At 47.2% G+C, this 12,498-nt stretch overlaps 1 protein-coding gene across 3 annotated transcripts in view; it reads left to right on the forward strand.

Moving 5' to 3' along the window:
- Positions 1 to 12,498, forward strand: part of LOC140393136 (disintegrin and metalloproteinase domain-containing protein 12-like) — a 597,415-nt gene that overhangs the window by 429,447 nt on the left and 155,470 nt on the right. For all 3 annotated transcript variants that reach the window (XM_072479211.1, XM_072479210.1, XM_072479212.1), the window contains 2 exons: positions 1,626 to 1,697; positions 10,764 to 10,933. In XM_072479211.1, the coding sequence (XP_072335312.1) occupies positions 1,626 to 1,697; positions 10,764 to 10,933 (242 nt within the window). The remainder of the gene's footprint in view (positions 1 to 1,625; positions 1,698 to 10,763; positions 10,934 to 12,498) is intronic.

Here is a 12,498-nt window from a genome sequence, read left to right on the forward strand (position 1 = left end):
AGCATCGGGGCCCCCAGGAGATCACTGGCTGGCGCGTAGCGCAGGCGTACTGGGTGGGTAGCGCCCCCGCTGGGGCGGCTGCCTGCGGGGCCCATGAAGCGTAGGAGGAGTGGGCCGCGCGGTTGGGGGCGTAGGACTGTACATTGCGCAGGGCGACCGTCATGGAAAGCGCTGGTGTTTTAGTCTCTGCGAGGTAGCGCGTGGCCCCTTCTAGGAGCCGCAGCCGGATAACATCGGATGAAATCTGAGTGCTCCTTAGCTGTAACGTCCTGGCAGTCACAGTCCCGAACTAGTGGGATCAGGGCCCTCCAGAAGTCCTCGATTGACTCACCAGGTAGTTGAGTACGTGTTGCGAGCGCGTGTGTGGCAAAGAGCATGTTCGTCTTCTGTTCATAACTCTCTTTGAGTCGACTCATACCGTCAGCGAAATTGGGCGCATCCTGGGTCAGCGGGAAGATTTTAGAGCTGAGTCTGGAGTACAAGATTTGAATCTTCTGAGCCCCTGGAACAGGGGTCGGCGCCGCGTTGATATACGCTTCAAAACAAGCTAGCCAGTGCTGGAAGTCCTTTCTGGCGTCACTTGCGTGTGGATCCAGCTGCAGTCGATCTGGTTCAATCCAGAGGTCCATCTTCTGAATCAGATACTAATAAATTGAGGCACGATCAATTTGGCTGGAGACGAAGTTGAATTCAAACTGAGGCTTTATTCGGATCAGATGTGTGGCCTCCTACAGCAGCTGACGAAATGGCTGCGAGCTGAAGGCCACGCATATTTATAACCCGGCTCCTGGGCGGAGCTAGCATGCAGGGGCCCAGGTGAACCTGTAGTGCAGGTTCTACCGTACAACCCTTAATACAGGAACACAGTGGTTTACCACAATCACGCTCAGGATTCTCACCGGCAGAAACCCCGTTTTTGACCTCTCGCGATATTTAGCGGCCATTACAGGATTTGCACCCAAGGCTAGCTTGCCGCTAAATCACGGCCACTATTTTATTGCCGCATGTTTTGGGACCCCAGGCCTTGAACCGGTTAGGGCTTTCAATAAGGGCCCACCATCCACTGTTTGTGGTCATTACAAATGGACAGCTGGTCCTGTGTATCCCACCTCCTCAACAAAGTCCTCGTGTTCCTTTGAAAGTTACAGCTGGAGTATACTGATATAAACATAGGACTCAATGACATGTCAAGCTCTGTAAAATATTAGTCAAAAACAAAAAAGAAACAAATGCAATACCACTTGTTATAAAAACCCTAAGAATTAGGAAACAGTGTAGGCTATGTTGTCCCCCAAGCCTGCTTCGCCATTCAATAAGATCATGGCTGATTTTTTTTAACCCCAATTTTACTTTCCCACCTGATCCCACTGATTCCCCAAGAGTAAAAAATTCTATCTCGGCCTTGAATACTCGATGACTGAGCTTTCACAGCCCTTTGGGGTCGAGAATTCCTAAGATTACCAACCCTCAAATCTTTGTTGAAGTCAAGATTGTTTCAGTTCCAAGTTATTGTCCTGTGTGGCCATTCAACTTTTTAGACAAGAGTGTAATTGTCACTAGAGACATAACAAGCTCTATATGCCAATGTAAACTTAATTATAGTAACCTTTTCTGCAAATTTCAAGTTTCAGAAGCAAGGGAAGGACTTGGAAAAGACTAAACAGAGACTGATAGAAATTGGCAATTTTGTGGATAAGGTAAGCATGCAGTAAATATTTTAAAAGCGTTACATTTTTTCCAAATATATGATCAACTGAAAGGGAAGTTTAATACATATTGCTATGTGATAACTGTTGTCATTTGAAAATGAATGTGCATAGAATCATAGAATTTACAGTGCAGAAGGAGAAATTCAGTCCACCGATTTGGCCCTTGCAAAGAGCACCCTACTAAATCCCATACCTCCACCCTATCCGCGGAACCCTGTAACCCCACCTAACCTTTTTGGACACAAAGGGGCAATTTAGCATGGCCAATTCATCTAACCTGCACATCTTTGGACTGTGGGAGGAAACCGGAGCACCCGGAGGAAACCCACACACACACGGGGAGAACATGCAGACTCCACACAGACAGTGGCTCAAGCTGGGAATCGAACCTGGGACCCTGGAGCTGTGAAGCTACAGTGCTAATAACTGTGCTACCTTGCACTTGTTCATATTCATGCTTTCACTTGAAAAGAGTTCATTGGGAGATGATGGGCGGGATTCTCCGGTTCCTCAGCCATGTTTTTCTCACTGGCAGCAGGATTCTATCTTCTCGCCGCTTGTCAATAGGATTTCCCATTGTTGCCACCCCATGCTGCCGGGAACCCCGCTGGCGTGGTACGCCGCTGGTGGAATAAGTGAATCTCAATGACCGGAGGATTATGTCCAGTGTCACCTTTGCCGTACATTTGCTTTGACAAGAAGAACAGGGTTGTTCTTTAAGGTTACTGCCTCAAATCCACACCGCATTTCACCACCCATAATATGGCTGCCCCTGTAAAAGCCATCAAAGATGCTTTTATCAAATAAATTTAGAGTACCCAATTCTTTTTTTCCAATTAAGGGGCAATTTAGCATGGCCAATCCATCTACCCTGCACTTCTATTGGGTTGTGGGGGTGAGACCCGCGCAGACATGGGAGAATGGCAAACTCCACACGGTGCGTGACTAGGGCCAGGATTCAACCTGGGTCCTCGGTGCCGTGAGGCAGCAGTGCTAACCACTGTGCCACCGTGCTGCTCATACCATCAAAGATGCTTAACAGAGCATGAAAATTATGTAATGCCAGCTTCTCAAACACATTCTCCTCCAGTCCATCACCAACAACAACAGTGTATATTCGTACAGAACCTTTAATGGAATGAAATGTTTCACAGATCATAAAACAATGTATGACACTGTGCCACGTAAGGAGATATTTAAGTCAGGTGACCAAAAGCTTGGTCAATGGAGGTAAACCTATATTGTTTTAGTCCTTTAAGAAGTGTCTTAAAGGACTAAAACAAGGTAAAGTGTAAAGTCGCCATTGTCCCAGATGACCATACGCTGCTTTCCCCTTTGAGCAGGCGAGCTGACTGGTTTTGATTTAACCTGAGGGTCACAACACCTCAGGCGAGGGGCAAGGTTCAAAAGATCCAGAAGTATAGAAAGGGCTTTCTAGAGCTGCGAGCCAAGGCAGCTGAAGGCACAGTGTCCAATGGTGGGCACTTATGATTGGGAATACACAAGAAACCAGAATTAGAGGCAGATATCCTGAGGGTTGTGGGACTGGAGGAGATTACAAAGATTTGGAGGGGCAAGACCACAAAGCGGTTTGAAAACAAGAATGAGTATTTTAAAATCAAGACATTGATCACCGGAGCCAATGTAGGTTAGTGAGCACAGGGGTGGTAAGGGAACAGAGCTTGCTCTGAGTTAGGGGAAACAGTGTTTTGGATAACCTCAAGTTTACAGAGGGTAGAATGTGTGAGACCAGCCAGGACCGAGTTGGAATAGTCAAGTCTAGAGGTAAGAAGGGTGTGAATGAGGGATTCTGCAGGAGGTGAGCTGAGACGGGCTGAATTTGAGCAGTGTTACGGAAGTGGAAAAAGGCAATCATGGGGATAGCACAAGTATAAGGTCAGAAACTCAGCTCAGGATCAAATATGACACCAGGCTTAATCTCAGACAGCTGCCAGGGACAGGGATGGAGTCGATAGTTAGGGAACAGAATTTGGATTGGGGGCCGAAAACAAACTTTAATATTTACCGATATTTACCATCCCTAAATCAGTCCAATTAATGGCACTATAAATGTGGCACTATCGGCTTCAGTAGATAATCTTAGGGCAGATTCAGCTTAAAGAAAACAATTTATTATTTGAATTGAAGATTAGAGTTTCTTTGTAAGTTGAATCAGGATGTTTGCTGATAATTGTACGAAAGCAACAGTTAGCAATCTTGATATGGATTTCCCCATGGAAAAATCTTTATCTTTATGTCCTGAAGAGAAGGAGAATGAGGACATGTAATTGGACAAATTAAAAGCATTGGTAGTCCAGCATCATGGAAGGCAGGTCTCCTCTAAACATGAACACTGTCTTCAGCCCCCTTAGGGGCTTGGGCTTGGGCTTGGTCAGGGGGCTAAAGCATTCCAGGTCGGGGGTCACGCCTGGGCTGGGTTGGAGGGCGTGGTGAGGAGCTTTGCATCTGTGAGGCCTTCAAAGCATCTTTTAAATATTATGGCGATAACAGGGACACCACCGCTGCAGCCTGTCTGTCCTACCAAACATTTACAGGAAGAGCCATGCTGCAGCTTCCCTCCTGACAGTCAATTTCACCCCCTTTGACTGTGAGCACCTCTAGCTTCACAAATGAAGGATATTTCAAATGAACATAGAACTGTGCAGCACAGTACAGGCCCTTCGGCCCACGATGTTGTGCCGAACTAGTCTGAAACCAAGATCAAATCAATCTACTCCCAATCATTCTAGTGCACTCCATATGCCTATCCAATAACCACTTGAAAGTTCCTAAAGTGTCCGACTCCACTACCATAGCTGGGAGTGCATTCCGCACCCCAACCACTCTCTGAGTAAAGAACCTACACCTGACATCCCTCCTATATCTTCCACCATGAACCTTATAGTTATGCCCCTTTGTAACAGCTACATCCACCCGAGGAAAAAGTCGCTGAACGTCCACTCTATCTATCCCTCTCATCATCTTATACACCTCAATTAAGTCACCTCTCATTCTCTTTCGCTCCAATGAGAAAAGCCCTAGCTCCCTCAACCTTTCCTCCAATCCAGGCAGCATCCTGGTAAATCTCCTTTGCACCCTTTCCAATGCTTCCACATCCTTCCTATAATGAGGTGACCAGAACTGCACACAATACTCCAAATGTGGTCTAACCAAGGTCTTGTACAGTTGCAGCATTACCTCACGGCTCTTAAACTCAATGCTCCTGTTAATAAATGCTAACACACTATAGGCTTTCTTCACGGCTCTATCCATTTGGGTGGATATCCACTTTCAGAGATCTATGGACATGAACTCCGAGATCTCTCTGCTCCTCCACATTCTTCAGAACCCTGCCATTAACCCTGTAATCCGCAATCAAATTTGTCCTACCAAAATGAATAACCTCACACTTATCACGGTTAAACTCTGCCACTTTTCAGCCCAGCTCTGCATCCTATCAATGTTTCTTTGCAGTCTACAACAGCCCTCCACATTATCCACTACTCCACCAATCTTAGTGTCATCAGCAAATTTACTAACCCAACCTTCAACTCCATCATCCAAGTCATTGATAAAAAATCACAAGTAGCAGAGAACCCAGCACTGATCCCTGTGGTACACCGCTGGTGACTGGGCTCCAGGGTGAAAATATATCTTGTTAGTTGTGGTAGCATTTCGCATTTCTCTATTGTCAAGTGCCTCCTCAAGGGCACACACGCCATGGTCTCTGAGGATTGTTAGTACATTGCATGTCCAGCAAAATTTGATGCCTGAACAGTGTGCCTGTACTGCAGGTGCATCAGCACCGCAGCTGGCAGCAATCAAACACGTAAGAACAGGGCTTCAGCACTGTGGATCTTCTCGTGACCAAAGGGTAAGTGTGTGGATGAACTGGGGAGGGTACCAGCTGAACACAGTCTCCCTCATGTTCCTGGCAGATTTCGAAGGACCCCTGATGTGGCCGGTGGTGAGCAAGGTTTCCCAGCACAACTGGATAGGTGGATGGCACTCTGAGGGGACACGGAGCACGTAAAGGCGGGGGAAGCTTGGGGGTTTTGAGGGTCCCAGGGTGAAACCTCTAACTGATTGTTTCCCTTTGATATTCCTGCCTCCACCCGATGTGCATCAGCAGCTGTGTAGCGCTCCCTACATTGTGCCCCAGAAGCCTGTCCACTAATGTCGTCCAGCGAGGTGTGAGTCTGCGCGGATGCAAGGTGTGGGTGATAGCTGTGGCGCCTCGCTGGAGGTCTACTCAGACATCTCCTCTGATGTGGCCTTTTGGGTGGCGGGGGAGAGGGGCGACGACTTTGGATGGCCCGGCCTCATCAGATGGAGATCCTGCCAGACAATGGACTTGTGGTCAGTGAGAGAAAAGGATCTGTTTGTCTGACATGAACATCTCACTTGAGTCAGGTGATCTGTGCGAAGGGACAGTGGCTCCTCACCTCTCTGGTACAGGCCAACCTCGCTGTCGGTGACTCTTCTCTCCACAGGCAACCCCACAATTTCTAGGGCCTGTTCCTCATTCGGGGTGAGGTCTCGAATCTCTGGGACTTTTACCTCCCCCCCTTCCACCCCCCCATCTTGACCCTTTCCCATTTATTATGGGCTATCTTCTCCTGTGGGGACAAAGAGAGGGCATTGTGAGACTGACGCTTGATGGGTCAAGGAGAGCCTATAGTAGGTGGCATGTGTGGGCACCGCACCTGGACATGAAGAGGTTGTGCTGGTGGGTGCCAGGGGTCTCCAAGGAACAAGCACAAAGATCAGGGGCGGGATTCTCCAACCCCCCGCCGGGTCGGAGAATCGCCGGGGGCTGGCTTGAATCCCGCCCCCGCCGGCCACCGAATTCTCCGGCACCGGATAGTCGCCGGGAGCGGGAGCCGCGTCGGTTGGCGGGCCTCCCCCCCCCCCCGGCGATTCTCCGGCCCGCATTGGGCCAAAGTCCCGCTGCTGTCATACCTGTCCCGCTGGCGTCAATCAAACCACCTTCCCGGCGGGACTAGGCGGCGCGGGCGGGCTTTGGGGTCCTGGGGGGGTGTGGGGCGATCTGGCCCCGGGGGGTGCCCCCACGGTGGCCTGGCCCGCGATCAAGGCCCATCGATCCACGGGCGGGCCTGTGCCGTGGGGGCACTCTTTTCCTTCCGCCTGGCCACAGTCTTCACCATGGCCGACGCATAAGAGACCCCCCCCCCTGCGCATGCGCGGGGATGACATCAGCAGTCGCTGACGCTCCGACGCATGCGCGGACTCGCGCCGGCCAGCAGAGTCCTTTCGGCCCCGGCTGGCGTGGCACCAAAGGCCTTTCCCGCTGGCTGGCGGCGCGCCAACCACTCCGGCGCGGGGCTAGCTCCTCAAGGTGAGAGAAATCCACACCTTTGGGACGGCCCGACGCCGGAGTGGTTCACGCCACTCCATCCCGCCGGGACACCCCGCCCCGCCGGGTAGTGGAGAATCCCGGCCCAGATGTGGAGAGGGTGCGAGATGTCAGCCAATGAACTGGGTTGGGGGGTTTGTGAATTTGAGGGGTGGCGGGCGTAACTGCTGCCAGGAGAGTGGTAGTAACTTACCCTTGCATCTCATTGAAGGTTGTTTGTCTTCTTCCTACATTGGACATGTCACTGCTACCGCCTTCCAGGCAGCATTGCTAACCCTGCTGCTGGTCCTCTGACCCCTCGGGTCCACAGCTTTTAGAGGCCTGCCAGGCCGCCATCTCCAAAGCAAGGAGCAGGTCTGTGTGCTGCCATGCTTGTGTGTTGGCTGGGTGTGTGGCCAGGGGCGTTTAAAAGCAGCTCCCCCTTGTTAGCGGCGAGCTGCTAAGGCGCGAGTTGGGCTAATCAGATGGCGAGGCAGTCAGTAATGTTGAGAATCTCATGCGGACTCATTATTGTCGAACATGGGCCCCGATCCCGCCAACGTGACCGGCAAGAAACCCCGGGCCTAACGCGTCCGACCTAACTTTGAAATCATTATGTTGAATCACGTTCCACTTAGCCAGGTGTCAGTCCACCATTTGATCAAGAAGATACTCTCCCCCGGAGGGTTACACAATTAATTTCTTCTGGAACGTTTTATCATGCCGTGTGCTCATAATGTTGTCACAAAAAAGGCATGATGCTTCCACGTGGGCAGCACGGTAGTACAAGTGATTAGCACTGTGGCTTCACAGTGCCAGGGTCCCAGGTTCGATTCCCTGCTGGGTCACTGTCTGTGCGGAGTCTGCACGTTCTCCCCGTGTCTGCGTCGGTTTCCTCTGGGTGCTCCGGTTTCCTCCCACAGTCCAAAGACGTGCAGGTTAGGTGGATTGGCCATGATAAATTGCCCTTAGTGACCAAAAAGGTTAGGAGGGATTATTGGGTTATGGGGCTAGGGTAGAAGTGAGGGCTTAAGTGGGTTGGTGCAGACTCGATGGGCCGAATGGCCTCCTTCTGCACTGTATGCTCTATGTTCCAGAGCCTGAAGATAATGTTACTGAAACAATGGTGCTGATGAGGAAGATGACCAGCATGAGGATCTTGTGCAGGAAGGAGAGGTGTAGAACAGGACCATCTGTTGTCAAAGCAAGTACAGCACAATAATTGAAAGTTGACTCAATAAATAAATCACCTCACACCTTCCTGTTCTCACCAAACACCTCACTGGCTGCAAATCTCTTTTGTACAACAGAAGTTGCCATCATCTAGCCCCTTTTGCAGAGTAGCTGCTATTTTAGAAGGATCAGCCACCACCAGCCTTTCTTGAAGTAACAAAGAGGGGAGGGACATGCCTGGGGCACATGAAGACATTGGAGGAAGGCTTGAGGCATCAAGTTCACAGTCACTCTTGACTGGAGAGATAACAACATTGATCAGGGTTAAGTGATTAAAGAGGATTACATTAGTGAGTACCCCTGACATTAAGATACTGAGAGAGCAAAAGAGCATGAGAGATCAGAGAGTAAATACAGGCTCAATTAGCAGCAAAGGATATGTGTTGACATTAGTCCATGAGTCATTGACTGTAACAGCATTTGTGATGGTCCTGTCATCAGCACCTGTAAGAAAACTTGCCACCACAAGAGAAAGATAATTTTAAATAGCAAAATCTTCCCAGTCATTACTATTATTGCTGCTGTTCAATTTAAGAACTCTTACTAGATACGAAGTGTTGCATCGCCATCATTAACCAATATGCAATGGTCGGTGAATGGTGATTATTACAGCTGTAGAGGAGATATATCAGCCACAAACTTAAAAACCATCTTTACTGTTATTTTTCAATCACACACTTATTTAGTTCTACGCCACTTATCTCTTCTGTATTTTATTTCCACAATGATGGGTGAGGGAAGCTCCAATGTGCTGATATTAGTGAAAAGGCTTCCATCAACTCTGTATATGGAGAAGGTCTAGAAAGGATTACTGCCTTTCTCAGTTCTTTCATAGATGCATTAATCCTGGTCTTCAAGTGTCATCGGAAGGTGCTCATGGAAGATATTGTGGGCAGCACGGTAGCATTGTGGTGAGCACAATTTCTTCACAGCTCCAGGGTCCCAGGTTCAATTCCCAGCTTGGGTCACTGTCTGTGTAGAGTCTGCACGTTCTCCCCGTGTGTGCGTGAGTTTCTTCCGGGTGCTCCGGTTTCTTCCCACAGTCCAAAGGTCTACAGGTTAGGTGGATTGGCCATGCTAAATTGCCCTTAGTGTCCAAAATTTCCCTTAGTATTGGGTGGGGTTACTGGGTTATGGGGATAGGGTGGAGGTGTGGGCTTGGCTACGGTGCTCTTTCCAAGAGCCGGTGCAGACTCGATGGGCCGAATGGCCTCCTTCTGCACCATAAATTCTATGATTCTATGATATAACGAACGGTAATTTTAATAGATTAGCTTGGTTTTGATGGAATCATGGACAATGGTGAAGAATAAAAAAGGCCAGAAAATTAAGTTGTTTTAATGGAACTGAAAATATTGGCTTGGATTTTGTGGTCAGGGACAATGTAGATGTATTTGGCTCTGACTTTGAAGTAAGCTTTCCACAAAGACCTAGTGATCTCTGTGGCATGGATTCCCTCCATCCAGACATGAATTTGAATTTGGTGCCATGTCAAGGGGATCTTCAGGCACCCAGTTACAGTGTTAAGATCAAGCAATTACATTGAACAATTCTCACAAACAGCAAACCAGGAAGTTAATGGCACTTATCAACCTTTACTTTTATTTTACAGAGAGTGAAATAAAGATTGGGACATAAACATGGAATTAATGTAGAAGCTGAAAATCATACACGCTAAATAACATATCATTTTTTTAATATATTAGGATTTTCTTTATAATAGTGGCAAAATGTGGCATACCCCAAATATGATACTTTTCTGGGTCAGAGAGGTTTTCAGCCGAAATTATGAACAATGCGCTGTTAAAAGCCCAGATACATCTCATTCAACAAGCTGAAACTTATTCAAGGGTTTGTACAGAGTAAAAGTGGAAGCTCTTGTGAGTTTAGTGATTTCTAATTCATTGGAGTCTGTGGGGGCATCAACAGTGCACCTGATGGAGGAGCATATAATCATCAGCAATAACTTCTGAATAATGCATTCAACTGTATATTGGGGGCAGCACGGTGGCACAGTGGTTAGCACTGCCACCTCAGAACGCCGAGGTCCTCGGTTCGATCCCGGCTCTGGGTCACTGTCCGTGAGGAATTTGCACATTCTCCACGTGTCTGCGTGGGTTTCGTCCCCACAAATCAAAGATGTGCAAGATAGGTGGATTGGCCACGTTAAATTGCCCTTAATTGGAAAAAAAAATTGGATACTCTAAATTTAAAAAAATCTGTGCATGTGTGAACTCCAGAAGTTGAAGTTCCAGGGGAGTGATGACAGTGAACGTTCACAGTTTAGTTGTTATTGCTACTCCAACTTTAGTTTACATTTTGTGATAAGTTATTACCTATTTATTACATTTTTATGTTCAGTACCCCATAATGGATGTAACTGGCATTAACTAATAATACTGAACGACACATGGCTGATATATAGCGCCAATGTTGCTTTGGGTATAATAATTATTTTGTTACAGTTTTACAGACCCTTGAACATTAGAGTTGCCCTTGTTGGAGTGGAAGTTTGGACTGACATGGATAAGTGTTCAATAACTGGAGATCCATTCAATACACTCAATGAATTTCTCGACTGGAGGAAAATGAAACTATTGTCCCGTAAACCACATGACAATGCTCAGCTAGTGAGGTAGGTACAAAGAACAAAGAAAAGTACAGCACAGGAACAGGCCCTTCGCCTTCCAAGCCCGTGCCGACCATGCTGCCAGTCTAAACTAAAATCTTCTGCACTTCTGGGGTCTGTATCCCTCTATTCCCATCCTATTCATGTATTTGTCAAGATGCCCCTTAAACGTCACTATCGTCCCTGCTTCCACCACCTCCTCCGGCAGCAAGTTCCAGGCACCCACTATCCTCTGTGTAAAAAACTTACCTCGTACATCTCCTCTAAACCTTGCCCCTCGCATCTTAAACCTATGCCCCCTAGTAATTGACCCCTCTACCCTGGGAAAGAGTCTCTGACTATCCACTCTAGTCTATGCCCCTCATAATTTTGTAGACTGTACAATTTTGTACAGTCAAGTATCATTCTGCAATCGCTGAATTGAACAAGAGTGAATTAGTGCCACATTCTTAATAAATAGTTCAGTCCCATCTTTCTCCTTGACGTTTTGAAGTTGATATCTTTGTATTCCAGCCAATAGTGCAAGTAAGAAGGAACAGGAGGAGGCCATTTAGTCTCTCGAACCCGACTGACCATTCAAATAGATCACGATTGGTCTATCTCTTATCTCCATCTACCCGCTTTGGTTGTATAATCCTTCATGCCCTTTTGTAACAAAGATCAATCAATTTTGAAGTTCACTCCATTGAAACGTCCAAAAAGTTCCGACAATCTCTTAATCTATATTAAGATCTCGCTGAGATTCGAGCTACATATATTAACCAGAATGAGAGTGATATGCACTATAGAACAGTCTGCTGCATCCAGTCCACCACATCAACACTGCATCTCATTATATAATAAAATGTCACTTCAGGCATTTGCGTTTCAGCAAGCCTCCTGACGTTCTTAAGAATAGGTATCCATTCAAATCCCTAAAATTTCTACTCTTACCGTAAAATGACATGGAAAATCTCCCCTCTGCACACACACACACACGCTTTGTTATGGATCGCTGTATGATGAGGAAGTGGAAGTTAACACAGGTTAACTGAAACACAGGAGTAGAAGAGAAAGCTGAAGCTGATTTACAGAGGTAAAATCCACCATACACCTTGCTTGTGCATTCTAATAGCTTAATTGGACTGTGACTTTTTGTCTCTGAAATTAGGCCCCACTTTGTCTGAGGCAGACAGATGTTGCAAAGCCAGAAATCATTCAGTTAACACGGCTTTGCATTAGGAATGGTTCAGGAATGGAAACTGGAAGTTCCTGGGCCTGCTCTTAATGCCTTCTTATCTGCACTCTGGGTTGGCTGGGTTAAAATCAGGGTTAGTGTTAGGGTTAGGTCATTTCACTGACACTTGATAACGAAGGATGGGGAATAAATACTGCTTTGGTAACACCCATATTCCAAGAAAAAAATATTTAAAAGATGCTCTATACATGCACAGTGTTAAGTTCAACTTGCACAAGATATCAAAATCCACTTTGCAACTGGTTTCAAGGCATATCAGCTGCATTGTTAAATTTAGAGGAACGGTGACTTTAATTACAATCCCAGTTTGCAATGAAACTGCTAATTATGGAGA

The sequence above is a fragment of the Scyliorhinus torazame genome, chromosome 16, assembly GCF_047496885.1.
Source record: "Scyliorhinus torazame isolate Kashiwa2021f chromosome 16, sScyTor2.1, whole genome shotgun sequence".
NCBI classification, from domain to species: Eukaryota; Metazoa; Chordata; class Chondrichthyes; order Carcharhiniformes; family Scyliorhinidae; genus Scyliorhinus; species Scyliorhinus torazame.